Genomic DNA, 17,847 nt, shown 5'->3' with positions numbered 1-17,847 from the left:
CTTCCGACACGATGTATGGCGAATGCTCACTAAACCAACTCTATCAGAATTGCGGCTTAGGATGTTCGACGAGATGCCACCAGAGCACGCTACGCGAATGTTTTCTATAAGAACTTTAGGGTATAGCAAGATGCGCTTATTGCCCAAAGCTACTGGTGCTCGACCAATAATGAATCTCCGAAGGAAGCAGCAGATTGTGCGAAATGGATCTGTCATATTAGGTCGAAGTATCAACACATCTCTAGCTCCAGTTTACAATGCCATAAGTTACGAGAAGGTAAGTGCATTGTAAGCGGATATGGAGCACATCAACGGTGCTGACGTCTTTAGGCGATGCAACCCACAAGGTTTGGGTCATCTCTGTTTTCTGTTGGTGACATGCTTCCTAAACTGACTGCTTTCCGTAAATCACTGGAGCAGCGAGGACTAGGTAACAGCACACTATACTTTGCCAAAACAGACGTACAGTCATGTTTCGATACAATTCCGCATAAAAGGCTGCTCAGCATGATGGAAAGCCTCATGTCTGCTGAAGTTTATCGTAATAGTAAGCATGTGGAGGTAAGTCCTGTCGAGCGATTGCAACGTCTCGACGCACAGCACGTAGATCCCTTCCCACGGAAGAAGTACATTTCACATGGCGAGCCTGCAGCTCGTACGATACCATTCGAACGCCTTGTGCGGGATACGTTTGTAGGTACCAAAGCAAATACCGTCTTTGTCGATACAGCTATGCAACAATTTGAGGCGAAGGATGATCTGATGCAGCTCCTGCGCGAGCATGTCGAACGCAACGTCGTTCAGATCGGGAAGAGGTTTTACCGACAAAGGACGGGAATTCCTCAGGGCTCGGTGCTATCTAGCATATTATGCAACTTCTTCTATGCCGAGTTCGAACGAGAGTGCCTGGGGTTTGTCCTCGAGCCGGACTCGCTACTGCTCCGTTTACTCGATGATTTTTGTTTGATCACAATCAATGTTGAACATGCAACTCGATTCATGAAGATCATGCACGAGGGCAATGCCGACTATGGCATCTCCGTCAGGGCTTCCAAATCGTCGGCAAACTTCGATATGTCTACTAATAGTGGACTCAAAATTCCTCGAATTGACTCGGAAGAGTACTTTCCCTATTGTGGGGTGCTCATCGACATGCGGAGTCTGGAGGTGAGCAAAAATGGGCCTCGGCAAGGCCAAACAAGTAAGTCCGTGTAGCAGTCTGAAACTGTTTTCATCAACACGATCAGAATAATGGCCTGACAGTATGCAGGAACGTCGGATTCCTTGACAGTCGAACTGGCGAAAGTCCCAGGCCAATCTCTGCATAGGAAGGCGCTGAAGTGAGTGTGTTTTGCTTTTGTTCTCATTTTCGATTTGTCAAGATGATTTAATTTCTGCACTCGGAACCGGAAATTAAGACGGCGAGACTGATTCGAACAGTGCATTCAAGATCCAATTCAAGGCAATGTTCATCGACACGTCGTTGAACACGGTGCCAACAGTACTTGCAAACCTGTATCAGAGCTTTCACGAAGCGGCGGTGAGATGCTTTGAGTACAATCGGAATCTGAGCAAGGTTAGGCCAACGCATTGTCGACTCCTTATCAGTAAGTCAATTCCCCGTACCGGATAGTGTGAGAGCCGTTCGAATCGGAAAGCGCATCAGCATCTGCACTGCATTGTCGATCCAGCCATGGTCTGGGCCTACTCGTATCGTTAGGCCATCTCGATGGGAACGAACTGCACGACTTGCTGGCCCACTTGTATTTTGAATTTCGCAAATACAAGGACAAGGACGTAATTATTGTGGAAGAATTTTTCTGACTATGAGGCCCGGCACGCAGAGACGGTAGAAGGGATAGTTGCACTGGCGTGCGTGATGCTACAGCGACGAAGTCGCAACAAGGCGTCCCAAAACGTGGAGAGGCTCCGAAGTCTCATAACGCGGAAGCAAATTCAGTGGTAAGTGTGGCTGATTGGCCTTGTATCAAAAAACAGGTTCACGGGCTGCGGGAAGCTGACGGAGGGTGGGGATAGGCTGGCCTTTAGGGCTTTCAACGCTGTGTTTCAGCGGAGACAGACACAGCACCGTGTCCTATTAGCGTGGCTGGCCCAGTCGTTGGCGGCTGTCCGCCCACCAGCCAACACTGAAAGGTGCATGCTCGAGGACGCCATCACTTGGCATCGTACTGGTTAAATGGTCGCTCTAGTACCTGTATGGAAAACGTGCAAGTTCTACAAAAACTTGACCCGGCAATGACGGAGGAGGAGGGTGGTGGACCTGGCGGTGGTAACTTGAAAGTGGTAAGGGGAGGCTGGGAGGGTGTAATCATCTTGCAGGAACACAAACCTGCCTCGGAGGGACTTGGACTTGGACTTGGACTTGGACTTGGACTCGAGCTGGAGTGGGATGGATAGATCATGGCACACCTAGCCGGTGATCGAGATGAGCTGCAGAAAATCACCCAGTTTTCCTGCCAGTTCACTCGATTGATTGATTGATTAGCTTGGAATTATCTTAGGTAGATAGCTCAACCGATGGGACGAAAGATGATTATTGGGCGGTTAAGCTGACCGAGCCGGCGATCTTGCAATGATTTGGGAATATTGACAATACTCGATCCATCGCCAACTGTTCTTGCTTGGTAGGCCTGTCCTGTCCGTCAGCATATTTCCTTGGAGCTACCTCGATAGGCATGTTCGTGATGTCAAGGAATGAACGAGGAGAACCATCATGAGGGACAGCTCAGAGCTACGGTATTATTACAAGTACTTTGGTTGGGTACGGGGGGCGGGAAAGTCGCACCGTTATTGTATCGCAAAGGAACAAGCTACCAGCCACGCGCCTCCCCCCTTCTTTCCCCTTCCCCCTCCCTTATCCCCAGCCGTCCGGTTTCACATTCGTCCACTCTCCAACGAGGGCGGCCAGTCCAGCTTCTCGAGACGCTTGCGGCACCTTCCTGAGGCTTTCTCTTCAAGAAGTCCGCAAGGGCACCGCCGGAAGCAGTCTTCTGCACTAAAAAAGTCAACAAGAGCTGTCGTCCATAGTCATACTTACACTTGCTGGTCCCTTGGCTGTTGCATGTACTGTGTCTGATTCCTCAATTGCTCCTTTGTCCCCCCTCTCTTCCCACTTTCCCTCCTACTTCCCCAGCCAGATCCCTAAGGAACAAAGAAATACCCATATTGCAATTCACTTTCGAGAGCCGCATCTGTGCCTTCCGCCTGTCCCGTTCTTTTGACAGGGACGCCAGGCATACTGGAGAACCAGAACGTTAAATTATACATAAGGTACAGACCGGCACACACGCATACGCACACGCACACACACATACACTACTGTGTACGCTCACCAGGGGTGTTAGCAACGGCCCCGGGTTGGCCCTGCTCCTCGAGTCTTTGCTGGTTGTTGTACCTACAGATCAGGGGCTTAGCGTCCTCTCCCGAAATTAACACAGCAAGACCCGCCCTCGACATCTCTAAGTCGACATGCCCACAACGCTCTTCGTGCGACAGCAACACTTGCGATCCGGGCCAGACGACGACGAGCACGAGCACGAACACCAGCACTTAGAATACTCTTCCTCCCACCTCGACTGCGACTATCTTCAACACAAAACTGCCCTTTACATAATATCAGAGCATGAATACGTTCGCTCACTGAGCTCCCCAGCTCCCCAGTGCGAGTCCCGCCGTATCAAGGCACCCCCGAGTCGACTCTCCTCCCGCCGCAGTCTCCATTCCCACTCCCAACTCCCTCCTTCGAGCTTAAGGAAACCTCCGCGACCTCTCATGGCTACCGTCAGCTACAATGATGCCTCCAGCATGGCACTGGGTGGCCCCCCAGGCTCGCCGCCGGACCTCACAAACTCCAAGTCGTCCAAGTCGTCATCCGTTCGCTCCTCGACCCTCTCAGACATCATGGGCCCCACTGATCTGTCACATTTTGAGGAGATCAACCTAGACGATTTACAAGGTGCTTCAGGACCCAATACCTTCCCAATGCCAGTATCGTCTTCTAATCGCATCCTGTATGAAGCCAACAACAATCAATCGTCACTTCCCGGCGCTCGGGGGCTCCCGCATGTCCATTCCTCCTCTTCGTTCCGTGACCTGACTGCGGTCTCGAAGCCTCGATACCCAAACCTCAAGGCACAACCCAATGTTGCCAATCGCCCACAACTTCCTCAGCCGGGTGCTCCGGGCCAGCACATGCGGAGAGGATTCACCTCGCCCTCGGCCCCTTCGTTAACAAGCCTCTCGATCCCCGTGCGGAAGTCGCGGTCAAGGTCTCCATCCCCCTCCAACTCTCATGCATCCTCTGCTGCACCCCGAACACTCTCTTCTCGTAGGAGCTCACGCAACCTCGATGTATCCCCATCGTCCACTTTCAATCCAAGGAGGCAGTCATGGCAGCACAGTGCTAGGAAGACCATTAAGGAGCTGGAGGCAGAATGTGACGACGACGGGGATGACGACCTGCCAGACGATGCCTATCTCTGGGGTGTTCCCATCTCCCCGAGGCCAACCCAGGAACGCTCACCAGCCCCGTCTGCGAGCAACAGCCCTCCACAATCCTCTGCTAGTATTGCGAGTAGTCGGCCTTCATCGAAGCGAGGAAGCCCCACCTCGTTCACAGCTTCCCCTGGGATATCCCCGAGGCGATCGTCGCAGTCGCCATCACCAATTTCTACCGTCAGCGAGAACCTCCCTCCTCAGCAATTGCAACGACAGCGGACACAGGTGTGGGAGGATACTTACAACACTCTCGATGCCGATGGCAGGAAGCTTACTGAAGCGCTGGAGGAGTATGAAACCGAGCTAGAGCGACACCAGGAGATCCAACGCCAGAAACCCAGTCTGACACGCTCTGCTTCCGTCAATACTCCCAAAGCTGCAGCTATCCTCCCGCCCGTGCGCAAATCCGATCCTCTAATCGATCCATTCCAGCCTTCAGCAGAGAAACAAAAATATCTCTCTCGGACTCGACCCTCCTGGCTGCCTCCCAAGGACCCGAAGGAGGAGAAGAAGCACCTCAAGGAATATCAGAAAATGCACGAGCGGATCGAACAAGCTGGTAAGTGACTACATGCCATAATTGACAAACGCAAATTTTCTGACTGTGAATAGTGCGCCTCGCGGCTCAAAAGGATGAGGGAGAGAAATTGGCTCGAGAGACTGCAGAGCGTAAGAAAGCAGAGGTTTGGGAAAATCTCCTACCTAAGTGGGAGACCGAGACGGCATCCAAAGATGGCAAGGCCCAGTACCGAAAGCTTTGGTGGAACGGGATTCCCCCTAAGTACCGTGGAGCTGTATGGAAGAAAGCGATTGGCAATGAGCTCGGCATATCAGAGACAACTTTCAGGGTCGCGCTTGAAAAGGCGCATGCAGAACTCAGGGCCTTGGGTGATAATGCCTTTGAGGGGCGTGCACCTGTCGTCGTCGACAATACCAGGCTTGTGTTCCCGGACCTAAAGATGTTCGCCCCTACGTCCCCAGCAGGAGAAGAACAACCATTACACAAGGAGCTTGTTAATGTCTGCCTCGCCTACATGTCTTACCGCCCGGATGTCGACACTCTTGCTGGTGTGCACTACATTGCAGGTCTGTTCCTCTTGAACATGTCGCCTGCGGATACATTCATCTGCCTTGGAAATCTCCTAAACAGGCCGATGCCGCTGTCGTTACTCCTCAACGATCATAATGGTATCACAGCTGCATACGATGCTACCCTCTCTGCACTTTACAAGAAAGCTCCCTCACTTGCCAAACACCTAGCTGAGCTACGCGTCGAGCCTCACAACTACCTTTATCCAATGTTTTCCAGCCTGTTCTGCGATCGTCTCGACATAGAACACGCCGCGCGTGTTATGGATCTCTATGCTATCGAGGGCGACAAAATCCCGCCGAGGGTTGCCGTTGCTGTTCTCGGCATTCTCGAGGTTCGACTCTACCAGGGAGGTGTTGAGGACGTAATTCGCAACCTCAACTCGAAAGACATCAAACTCAGCCCTGATGAATTCTCCGGCAAAGTGTACGAGGCTGGGAAGAGTGCATAGAGAACATGTGCATACTGTCTTTGCTGTAATTCGATTCGAATTGCTACGAATAGTGCCGAGAGCTTATCTCGACAAGATGCTCACGTGCACCTTCGAGACCTACACTACAATGATGCGCCATCAACCAGACGCAACTATGTTGCTTGTCTATAAACTATACCTTCTTTCTTTCGTTTACACCAAGCATTTTAAGGCGTTTTAATCGGTTCAAGTAACGAGTCCAAGTACTGTTACTTTCCGTCCTTTTTATTATTACCAGCACTGCCGCTCAGCGGAACGACGATGACGCCCCATTTACCTATTATACCAAGTTCCGAGAGAACCAATCGAAGAGAAACGAGAAAATCATTATTACTATCCAACTGTGGCATTGTGTGTAAAAAGTAATGTCGCTGGACGATTTGGTGCGACTGGAGGGATTGACGACGCCAACAAGCCACATCATCTTCCTTCGCCGTTCGCTTCTTGTGCCTTTTCGTCGAACTGTTGTCGACTTATTCTTGCTGGGAGAGATGTTTACACAGTTACATCCATGGTGCGCGCATAGAGGAGAGACAAAAGGGAGAGAGACTCGGAAGATAATTACAACTACAGTGGGCAAAGTAAAGTAGAAAGTGGAAGAGGGACAGAGAGAGAAAGATTAGATGTAGAAGCGAAAGCCAGGTTCTGCGAGTAGCACACCGGATTGGATCAATTGTAAAGTTTATCAACTACCCCTTGTCTCACTCGCCTCCTCTTCCCTCCTGACTGTCTGACTAAGAAAGTTGGAGGGGAGGACCGTGTAGAGCAGAATAAATACACTTCATACCATTACTGCACATTGCCTGAGCCATAACCTGTCTGTTATATCTTGTGATTTTCAAAGTCTTGTATATGCACGTTCAGTCATTTACACCGTGCCAGCCAGTGTTGTAATTACTATGTATAGCCAAGTATAATACACTTCCACGATGCATTTATACCCTACATCTGATCCTTGTACCGACATGGAGACTGGGCAACGAAGACTCGATTACGGCGTTTGCTTAAGGAGACCTGATTTATTCGACGGGGCGCAGGGAAACTCGAGGATGGAGGGGGAGGAAATTTGTCTGGCAGACAAAGACATGCTACTAGTAGTTGGCTGTCGACAAAGAAAATAGACAAGGTACCGTCTCCCGGCGTAACATGTTTGTATCGTCATTCTATGCTATATCAGTGTCGATGTTCGGGGACAACCCTCCATTGGGTCAGTTGCTGGAGGGGGCTCGTGATTGTTCAGTGGAGACTTTCGAGGTAAGTTGGCAAAGTAGCATGAGAAGGAGCATCGTGATGCCTTTGTAAAATACTGGTTGGCTCGCTGTCTCTGCGTGTGTGCCGTGCTGTCTGGCATGTTTGTGATTTGCCTACCTTGAGTCACGATGACCTTGGTATCGCGGTGTCAGCTGGAGGCTCCTGTTGGTCCGAGACGATTATTCGAGGAGATTTCTTTTGTATCGTGATTCAAAGCCTGCCTCTGGTTGTTGGGGAAGAAGTCGGACAAGGGTGTCTTACGTGCCATGGTCATTTACATCCTCGATACAATACTGAATCGAATTTGAATTATGAATCAGTGACTTACATTGCAATGTCTACAAGATGTTCCTAACTTCTCGAGAGCGTTCAATTAGACTAGAATCAACTGTTTATAATTACTAGAGCCCTCTCGTCGTTCCTTTGAGTACAGTCCCGTGCAAAGTGTATCTGCCTGACCTCCGCGATGGCGAACCCCTGCCATGACTGAGCTGGATCGACCGCCAGATCAAATTGCGGTAATCACTGGGGGCCCCAGATTATTCTAAATGGGTAACTGATCCGAATGAACCGTTTAGGACGAGTGGGGGTATCCTGCTGGGACAGGTGGGGGTGGTAGAGCGTGGCTGGTGCCTCCGAAGTGAATACTGGGGCACAGGTAAATCAGATATCTCCCACCGCTAAACCTGGAGGAATCTGTTGAGCTTGGTTTCGTGTCTTGTAGGGATAAAACGTGACTGTATGATCGTGGGGGAATAAGGGCAATGAGTCAAGGTATTGCCACTCTAAGATTGAATTGCAGCTTTACGCCGAAAAGTGAATGAGAAGCTGTCACAAGAGCACGGTCAGAAGGCCTCGTGATATCAAACTCATTACCAAATTGCCACTACTAGTCTCAGTCTCGATCTCTAACCCTCCTATCACAAAGCTGCTTCTGTATATGCTGGCTAGGAAATACGTCACAAATACCTCAAGTGAAGGAAAAGTGACCCCTACAGTACTGCAGGTACACCGCAATCCTAATTTTACAGAGCAACATGTTAGTCTTAGCGCCTTTTCCTTGCCCTAAGTAAAGTTATGTTCGAAGAAGGCGCCTGTGCGCTGATTCTGGGGTACATCAAAACCCTTCTCCCGGCTCTCTGCCTTCTTCTTGTTTTCTCCTCCACTACCCACCCTTACCCTCTACCTATGAAGACTTTCGTCTTCATAAAAATTTCTACTCTCTCTTGGCCCGGTTCGCTGGGCCAAAAAAAGTACTTCCAACGCGGTAACATGCGGGATTGCTCCTTGTGGTAAGTTCAAATCCCGAATGCACGTTTTCCCCCCATGAGTCTTTCCTATTACTAACTGCCTGTTTCTTATAGAGCAATCAAAGTTTCTTTGAGAGGGCCCAATGGGCGGCCCTCTCGCAACACTCGTCATGAGTGATGACATAGCATCACAGACTCCTCATGGGTATGTACCTTCGAGTGTTACATCATTTCTCCTGACTTGAGTTCAAAGGCTAATTTATAATGTTCAGGGCTGTGTTTGTTCTCTGCTCATTGAGCCGTCAAAGAACTGGGCCCTATGGGCAATGTTCTGGCGGCGGCTTACGAGGAGCAGAGACTCCTGTGCCAGAGACACCCCTTAGGTTTGTTTTCTTGATTGTTCTTGAGTTGATTTTGAAGGCTGCTAATGTAAACCACAGGGGTCAAGTTTGAGATCGAAGAAGTGAAAGTTTCGCTCAAGATCCCCCGGCCTCGCGAGGTCTTCTTCGCACTTCGCGGTGGACACGTTCTGTTCAACCGTACCGATCATATCATTCTGCGCCTAACCTCCCAGGCAAATTCCCTTTAGTGCTGCGTTGATACTCTGCTCATTGAGCAGAGAAGTTGGCAGATTCGCAATGAGCGATGTTCCAGCAACGCTCACAATATTGTTGTGAACAGAACATAGCGTCACAGACTCCACATGGGTAAGCATTCTCGATTGTTTAATCGTATCCCTTGTGCTGGGTTCGAAAGCGGATAACCCTTAGGGCTGTGTGTGCTCTGAGGAAATAGCTCAATCATGAGCTAACCAAGGTGACTCCGGGGTACAACTCTGTTCGAATTCGCTACTCTGATGTTGGGTGGTGGCGACAGAGCTGATGATAACGCTGAGAGAGCTCGCGACGATGCTCAGAGAGCTCGTGATGCGGAGAGAGCTCGCGATGATGCGTCTTCAGCAACCCCGGAGTCACCATAGACAGTATCTGGACGTCTCGACACCGGACACAGACAAGATAATGTCTGTAAAAAGGTTATGACCACCTCGGGCCATGGTCTGTGTTCTGGGTGAGTCTACAGTTCTATCTCTAGCTGCCGCACTTCATCATCTTTGGATCACGATATCTAACCGGCCACTTCGCAAAAAGACTCTGTTCTAAGAGTCCAGTCAATGACGCGGCGTCATAACGCCGCGAATCTGCGGAGAATCTTCCTCACTGGACTCCTGTATTACTGGTCCACGATCGAGCATGACGTTCTTGTGACCAGAGACTTTCCAGAGCTGCTCTCTAATCTTCTCCATGGGCTAAAATGGATCCTACAAAACTACTCTTAGCTTGTCATCCTCGCCGCACCTGGATTTCTGCCCCCTCCTTTATGGAGTCGAAGCTGCAGGCAAAGACAACAATGAGCCCAATCAGCTCGGTATAGTGCATCACCTTCAGATGCACTTCTTCCAGCCCTATCTCGAAGAGCCCCGGCTTAAAGACATTACCAGACCGCCATCAGGATTTTCCTGGTACAACAATTTTCGGTTAGCAAAGACGATAACGATGGAATACCTACCACAATATCAAAAACAACCTCAAAGACTCCAACAGCAACATCAACAAGACATACAACATTTTGGAGGAAGCAGAGGATACGTAACACGGTCATGTTGTTGGTGTACCTCAAAGAGCAACAAAACAGGAATCATCCCTGTTGAACGCAGACGATGAGGGTGATGAAATTTTGAGCGAGTCTTCGGATGGAGACAGAGAAATCAAGGTACTTGACGACCATGAAATAAGGAAAGTGGGTATTCAATAATGAAGGGGAATAAGTTTGACTCAGTAATACATATCAGATCCGGTTTCTTCTATAGCATGCCAACGAATGTTTGACACTGGACAGCAAAGACAACAAGTTGTTTTTCTTCTTCTTCGAACAGAAATCAATTTCTTACATCATAATATTCATCATTCTGTAACAAACGCTGTGTGCTTCAGTGTTTCCGTCATAAATTCCCCCACCCGACAGAGAAAGTGATTGCAAAAGTGATTTCCAAATCAAAAGCTGCTGCCAAGTTTCACTGCTTTCATTCTGATTCGTCCTGGTCATTGTGAAAGGCAGAGATGTTTGAGTACTATTTAGGTACACTAGGCAGCCTCTCTCTCCAACTTTCCAACCTCTTCTATTTACTCTCACTCTCAACCCCCACTACCTCCAACTTCTCTAACACGACTTCTCCAACTCAAGACTGCTGGAAAATGCGCGTCAATCAAGTACGTATTTGTTCATACTCTACTATTGTACCTAAATTAACAGAAGTCTTAGTCGGATCCGTTCAAGAACATCCTGCACGGTGCGATGCCGTGGGTGACAACTCCCACCAAGCAGAGCCAACCCAAGCAGAGCCAACCCAAGCAGGCCGGAAAGCCTGACGAAGGAAGCGATGTTTCGCCGGCACTGCCGCCCAAAGAAATTGCACGCATCGATAGTTCCACGCCGATTACTACCCCAAGCAAAGGTGCCGTGGGAGCTGGTGAGGTTTCATCAGTGCCGACCCAGGCAGAGGAAACCACGGCAACCAAGGCACAACCAATGGTAAAGGTAACGCAGAAAAAAAACCCATGCCATGATTAAGTCTAATCACCTGATTTTAGGATGTCGTTACTACCAATCCCGTATTCCGGTACCTACCATATCCGACGCAGTCATCGCCGTCGCGAGCTGTCATAGTGTCCAATTGGGCCACCCTTCCGCCATACGCACATGTACTCAGGTCGGTCGACACGGGATGTGTGTACTCTATAGAACGATTCGAGTACCAACAACCTACCAACAACATGACAATGTATGGTACCCGTATCGTCTACACAAACGATGAAGGTGCCGCCGGCCTAGTCGAACGTTTTGGACTTGCTCCCTTGACAGAGTGGATGTCACTCTACGGCAATCCCAACTTGCAATACACCAACTACAAGTTGTCTCCACTCCTCCAGCTTCTGGATACGGATGCCGAATACAAGAAGCATTCTCGGATTCTCCACCTCGAGATTCCAGCCCGAAGCCCTCCCATGATCACCTACAAGCGAAGTTCTGTTGTCAGTACGGATGGCGAGGATTTCGACTACGACAGCCTTCTGCGCTTCTTAACGAAGGCTGAAGTCGAATATATCAAGGAGCTGCGTCTCGCAGAGAAGTGCAAGGGGAAGGGCGTCCTTTCTATCGAGAAGATGGAATGGAGGGCGTACAAGTCCAACATGAAGCTGCGTCTAGAATTTCGGTCAATCGAGGCGTCTGCCGATGTTTGGAACTTGATCAAGCAGGACCACGCCTGGAAGGACGTAAAGGTCGAGTTCATGCCTGATCCTTGTGGTATTCCCAGGAATGATCGATCAGATATGCGGATACCAGATCCATCAGCCATTGGTGCGGCATGGCGCGTAGCACCTTGATCTGGACAACGATGAGTGCTTGGGCAGGTCTTGGGCCTTTTGTGTTGATGGACGTGCTTTTCCGGGGTAGCCTTTGTATTCATATCAAGAATCCATCTGGCTATCAGATAGCCCTGCAGCTAGTATCAGTGCTGCCATAAATTCAAATTATCATACCGACTTGTGCTCTTTCCTGTCTATACCTGCCAACTTGGTGTTCAACAGTGTGAGGCAATACATGATCTGTCATCTAAGCTGCTCCAGAATTACATTATACCTGCTCATGGCAAGACTGCAGTGCGCTATTGTACCAACCCAGCTTCGTGAGATAACCCAAGCAACGACCTTAAGTACGTGCCGTGTACAGCACAGCTCATTGACATAACCTAGGCCCAAAGCCCTGATTGGGTGCCGTCTCCCCGACAACTTTATAGTATGACCCAAGTTGAAACCCTAACTCTGTGCCGTGACTCGTACAACTTCATGATATAACCCAAGCATGAATTTCGATTGCGTTCTGTGTCCAATATAGTGCCTCCAGCACACCTTTATGTCATAACCTTGACAAAGTCCCTGAAGGTATGCTGTGTCCTGTACGGCGTTGCGATATAACCCAAGCAAGGGGAGGGAGGAGGACTGAAGAGAGGTTAGGTCAGCTATCGGAATCGATGGGTGTGTCGAGGTCGAAATGAGAGACTTCGCAAAGCAGAAGAAGATGCCTAAAAGGATATCAGGATAGTGACCGTGAACGATGAGTGTGTCGAGATTAAGACGAGGGACTTCCTTGGGAAGTTAGTCCTGCATCGCCCTGCTTCGTAGCTGACTGTTGTTGACCCTGCTGCTCGATGTTTTCTGCGATCGGTCGAGTTCGAGAACGAATCGATGCGGCAAGGGCTGTGAATGTGTGCTATGTCCAAGATAACGCGCTCAGCATAGCTTCATGGTACAACCCTGGCAAGGACCCTGAAGCTGTGCTGTGTCCAAGATAGCGCATCCAGTACGGCTTCACAGTACGGCCCTGGCAACGATCTAGAGTGCGTGCTGTGTCCAGTAAAGCTCCGTGATAGTCCCCAAGCAATGACTCTGAACAGGTGCCGTGTCCAACATAACGCGCCGTACATTATCAAGTAGACGACGTCTCTCATGCTGTTCACAAGACGTGTTCTCGTCTCTTGCCTTTACCTAGTACTGCCTACTTGCGTGGGCCCCCGGGTGCCTGTCGCACCTGCCCTCACTCACTCCTTCACTTACTTACCTACATTGCCAACCTCATTTTCGCTGTATATATACTATCTTCTTTTGAAACCTATCACTAACAAAACAGGGCCACTGGAATCATGGCGCATTGGGTAATGCGCCGGGATATGAAGACACGTCGGGTCACCAAAGGTTTGTATAATCATTTCTTTCTTTCTTCTTCCAGAGGGTGTGGGTTCGATTCACTATTGGGAACATTCGTTCCAGTCTTTTTTTTGCACTTTTTTTTGCTTGATGTTTTGAATCTTGATTTCGTTCATTTACTTCCTGGTAGGTGGGGTTCCTGATAGGCAGGGCGTTCGAGATGCGCTCAGGGAAGTGAATTGCCGCTCGTCTCTTTTTTTTTACACCTTTCTCTTGATAGTGTGTATGTTACTTATTTGACACTGCCTCATGTAAAGCAGACAGAGCCATAGTCAAGTTAATGCAAATGAAAACAATACAGGTTCATATAATATAACACTCTCTTCACTTTTTTTTCTATTCACAATACGCAGCGCGCTCGAGTTACTATTAGAGGAGGGATCAGGACTTCCTCCCTGTGAATCTTTGTCTTATCTTCAGGGCCTGTTATCACAGTGTACATACTGTTTCATTTATACTGCTATCTAGGAGCCGATCAGGGCTACATTCAAGCTATGGAGTACGTTGGAAATGAACTAAGATATGTAAACATCAAACATGGGTACCATGTTCTGCACGCTGGCTTTTCTCCATTGCATTCTACAGCAGCTGATACATTCAAGTAATAAATAATCAGAGCAGTCAAATGCCTCCTATGTAGTCTTTTTGCTCTTGTTCCTACAGTTGCTGGATACATCATTCTAAAAGTTGCATCTTGCAAAATAGCATTACAATCACAACCTGTAGTTGGTATATAGGTACTTAAGTAAGAAACACATATGTTTATCACTGCTGATAGGCCTGCGACGTTAGGGAGATAACCTTCCCAGCCTTTTCTAGCTGTATGTACCTCCCGAACAGTCTCATCCATCATACTTCACCTATACTGTACAGTCTCATGTACACTGCTTGTAATTAATCGAATAAGAAAACAGCTAGATGATTGCATATTGGACTGGGATACTGGAGACCACAGAGGCCGATATCAAACTTGCTTTACTTTCCTCCCTTCCTATTCTTCTCTTCCCTCCTACAGTAAGTAGGCTGTAATACATTCAGGCTACTATTACAGTGCGTTAAGTGCATTCAATAGCACTTTGTGTGCTCCACATCTTGTCATCATTACTACTTTTCAAACCAGCTACAGTGTCCTTCCGTACTTTCTAATGGTGCGTTTGGGTTGCAGCCAGCACGTACGTGCCTACTCTCTTTCTTTTTGCATGTTCATTCCTCTTATCTTCAATCTCATGGCGGATATACAGTCATTATTATATTTGTACCTAGTTCGTTGGTAATTCTGCGAATGCACGAGTCATCCTGGCAAGGTACATACATCCTCGCTTAAAGTATCTAGCACTAATAGGTAACATGCTTGCTCAACCTCAGGCCGCCAATCTCTCTAAGACGATCTGCACACTGTCAGCGTGCTCGACATACCCGATGCGCCTGAGGTAGCACTAAAGAAGATGGACGGTACAACCAAGAACAGCAAAATGTCCTCCTTCCGATCTATCTTTGGAGGTAGAAAGAAGGCAGAAAGGGGACAAGCAGAAGTCACTTCGCAACAGACAGAGCCATATATGAATGATAGGACGGTGCCGGCTTTTACGCAGGAACACCAACGACCTGATGTACTGTCAACTGATTCCACGAATTTGGCAAGATATGATCTTGAGAGGCCAAGTGGAACTCAATGGAGCAAGAGCAACTTAGATCCTGGTTCATCTTGGTCTGGGGCCCAACAACACAATCAATCCTCATCCGGCTTGCCGGTGCATGATTCAACTCTCATTCCAGTACCTGCACGCGGGGACATGGCATGAAACGACCAGATGATAAGGCATGGGTCAGATCACCAACCTAGATCTTGGAATGAAGCTCAGTGCCAAAGTAACGAAATCCCTGCTGCTCAGTCGATCCTTGACAGAGGCACATCCGAAGCCTCGAGTAGCCTTAATGCCCAGAGGGTACATATGTCTCATTCGAGCGAGTATACAGAACCCTGGGAGGCTCCATGCAAAGCATACCAAGACATGAATTCCGGATATGAGTGCCGCCTCGCCTATATTAGCAGATGCAGTTACTTTGGTTGCAGTTTCTGTCTGTTATTATCGTATATTGTAAAGGAACTGAAGATAACGACCAATCTCGTACTGTTTCGGTACGGGGAAGACCAATCTGTTTGAGAGTGAAGTGTCAAAGCATGGATTACAGTATGTCTACCTCTGCTTGGAATCTCGAGATTTTCAGAGGAAACCTGCGTAAGGCTTTCGGCTTCTTATTGAGATTTTACAACGCTAACAAATGTCTTTTACAGGAGACGGCAAGAACAATGCTATGCTTCCAATCAGTATCACAGCGGGAATTACCATTGATCCTTGGTTTTTATGGTTTGATTCGCGTCCCTTTGTTGCTAAAGACAGTTCGAATCAAGATTGTTTATCTAGGGTGAATATCTGGCTCCAGAACTGTCTGAAGAATCATGAGATCTGCTCAGAAACACCTTCGGAAGGAAAGCTTCCTAAGCGCATCATCGACGTCGGGGACCAGAACACCAATCCTCGCCTCCGGGAATTCGCGTCGATAGATGAAACTAAAGATAGAGCTTATGTTGCATTAAGCCACTGCTGGGGCACATTCCAGACCTACCGGACTGAAAAGAGTTCCATTTCGGCGAGAATGACCTGCATGGAGTGGACCGATATTCCCCGGACATTCCAAGATGCAATAATCGTCACCCGTTCACTAGGTATTCGCTTCATTTGGATTGACTCCCTAGCCATCGTCCAGGATGATCTGGATGACTGGGCAGAAGAGTCGGCCAAAATGTGCGACATCTACGCTAATGCAACATTGACTATTGCTGCTGCTGCAGCTCAGGACGATACGGAAGGATTTCTAAAGGTTAGAGAATATACGAGTAACGTATTGGCTGTTCATACAAACGGGAGTGAACTGCTCTGTTACCGCAATGATATTCATCGAGATCTGTCAGAGCCCGGTCCTTTAATCAAGCGTGCTTGGGTAAGTCACGTCTTCACAACAAGTCTGCTTATGTATTCTTTCCCTCCCATCTAATGCATACCAGGTTTTCCAAGAGCGCCTTCTGTCTCCACGAGTGCTGTATTACGAGAAGCACGAGATGATCTGGGAATGTAGAAACACTGTGCAATGCGAGTGCGGCTCAGATCTCGACCTCAGCAGCTACAGGCAGACACACATTAACCCAGGTGGAGCTAACGAAGTCAAGAACTGCACTTCCCTTGAAGTGTGTAATCTCACCAGACCAGAGGTGGCAGACAGCACTACGTTTGCGTGGTGGCGCACGGCTATAGTGCAGAACTACACTTCCCTCCACTTGACACGAAACACAGACCGCCTCCCTGCCCTCTCAGGACTCGCAAAGACCATTCTCAGAAAGACACAAGATGCATACCTCGCCGGCCTCTGGAGATCCGATCTTCTCAACGGTCTCCTATGGAAAGCCAACAACGTCGGTCCGATGTTCGAGCCCTCGACCTACATTGCCCCAAGCTGGTCCTGGGCTTCTGTCCGAAGCTCAGTTGCATACAACTGGTTCGATCCGACAGTCTCCCTAATGCATCTCAACTCGTGCTCCGTACAACCTGCAACTCTCGATCCTCTAGGCATTGTCAAATCAGGAGGTCACCTTACCTTAGATTGCCCCCTAATCCCCAACTTTAATACCCAAACCGGCTTTGCAAGCAAGCTCATGGCGGGTCTAAGACCAGGCATGCCACTTATACGCAACCACAAGTTCGCTGGCGGCGCCGAACTCGACACCTTCATCGAGGAAGTTTCGTTCTACTGCCCCAAATCCCCCGAGAAGACCACGACAGTGATACGGTCGGACATGTCAGTTGATCAGGTTGATTTGTTCCAGGTACACTACCTCGACCTAGCCATCCTCGCCGCCAACATCGACGACAGACTGAAGCTACTCAGAGTAGTAGGGTTGCTGCTGAGTAAATCACCAGATGATACGAAGTGCTTCCAGCGCGTAGGAATAGCAGTCATCTGGACCAGGAGCGATCTCGTGGTTAACGAGTATCACGGACCCGGGCTTTGGGAGCGTAGAGATCAGAGGAGCAGGGAAGCGCTCGTCATGGATTTCTTCAAGCGTTTCAGAAGAGATGTTACTATTATATAAAAGGACTAGGCCGGAGTGCACTAAAGGATAGCTCTACAGTTTCATAGCACTAGGTACCTTCACGATCTACAAACATGCTGTGTTCCCCCAGGCATGTTGGAGCACTCTGTTTATTCCAGGAGAGTGACACAATGTAGCGCAAGCAGTATACTCACAAACACACAAAGCAGTCAACCCTACAGTCATTTGTAGCTCTCACTCAAACCCTCCTTGTGATGTTGTTTAGATGGCCTTGATATTACCCACCACAATCCGGGTAGTGTCTATTGTCACTCTGTGTGATCTCTCATTCC

The 17,847-nt window shown here is 48.8% G+C and overlaps 5 protein-coding genes across 5 annotated transcripts; all 5 read left to right on the top strand.

Annotated features, from left to right (window-relative positions):
• Positions 1 to 1,382: 1,382 nt before the first annotated feature.
• BU24DRAFT_242334 (uncharacterized protein) lies at positions 1,383 to 2,466 on the top strand. Its single transcript, XM_033522295.1, has 3 exons — positions 1,383 to 1,607; positions 1,845 to 1,962; positions 2,038 to 2,466. Exons 1-3 carry the CDS (start codon positions 1,466 to 1,468, stop codon positions 2,195 to 2,197), a joined length of 420 nt encoding a protein of 139 aa, XP_033381994.1. The 5' UTR covers positions 1,383 to 1,465; the 3' UTR covers positions 2,198 to 2,466.
• An 827-nt stretch (positions 2,467 to 3,293) lies between these two features.
• On the top strand, positions 3,294 to 6,252 carry BU24DRAFT_242354 (uncharacterized protein). Its single transcript, XM_033522296.1, has 2 exons — positions 3,294 to 5,077; positions 5,131 to 6,252. Exons 1-2 carry the CDS (start codon positions 3,490 to 3,492, stop codon positions 6,057 to 6,059), a joined length of 2,517 nt encoding a protein of 838 aa, XP_033381993.1. The 5' UTR covers positions 3,294 to 3,489; the 3' UTR covers positions 6,060 to 6,252.
• Positions 6,253 to 8,900: 2,648 nt separating this feature from the next.
• BU24DRAFT_464412 (uncharacterized protein) lies at positions 8,901 to 9,170 on the top strand (the record flags this gene model as incomplete). Its single annotated transcript, XM_033532202.1, has 2 exons — positions 8,901 to 8,964; positions 9,022 to 9,170. 2 exons carry the CDS (start codon positions 8,901 to 8,903, stop codon positions 9,168 to 9,170), a joined length of 213 nt encoding a protein of 70 aa, XP_033381992.1.
• Positions 9,171 to 10,833: 1,663 nt separating this feature from the next.
• On the top strand, positions 10,834 to 12,107 carry BU24DRAFT_494086 (uncharacterized protein; the record flags this gene model as incomplete). The annotated part of the gene is made up of 3 exons (XM_033534014.1): positions 10,834 to 10,848; positions 10,901 to 11,170; positions 11,230 to 12,107. 3 exons carry the CDS (start codon positions 10,834 to 10,836, stop codon positions 12,022 to 12,024), a joined length of 1,080 nt encoding a protein of 359 aa, XP_033381991.1. The 3' UTR covers positions 12,025 to 12,107.
• A 3,390-nt stretch (positions 12,108 to 15,497) lies between these two features.
• BU24DRAFT_452496 (HET-domain-containing protein) lies at positions 15,498 to 17,554 on the top strand (the record flags this gene model as incomplete). The annotated part of the gene is made up of 3 exons (XM_033531194.1): positions 15,498 to 15,644; positions 15,701 to 16,407; positions 16,472 to 17,554. Exons 1-3 carry the CDS (start codon positions 15,587 to 15,589, stop codon positions 17,552 to 17,554), a joined length of 1,848 nt encoding a protein of 615 aa, XP_033381990.1. The 5' UTR covers positions 15,498 to 15,586.
• Positions 17,555 to 17,847: the final 293 nt, after the last annotated feature.

Source organism: Aaosphaeria arxii (assembly GCF_010015735.1).
Source record: "Aaosphaeria arxii CBS 175.79 unplaced genomic scaffold BU24scaffold_6, whole genome shotgun sequence".
Taxonomy (NCBI): Eukaryota; Fungi; Ascomycota; class Dothideomycetes; order Pleosporales; genus Aaosphaeria; species Aaosphaeria arxii.
This window is presented reverse-complemented; position numbering and strand designations above follow the sequence as displayed.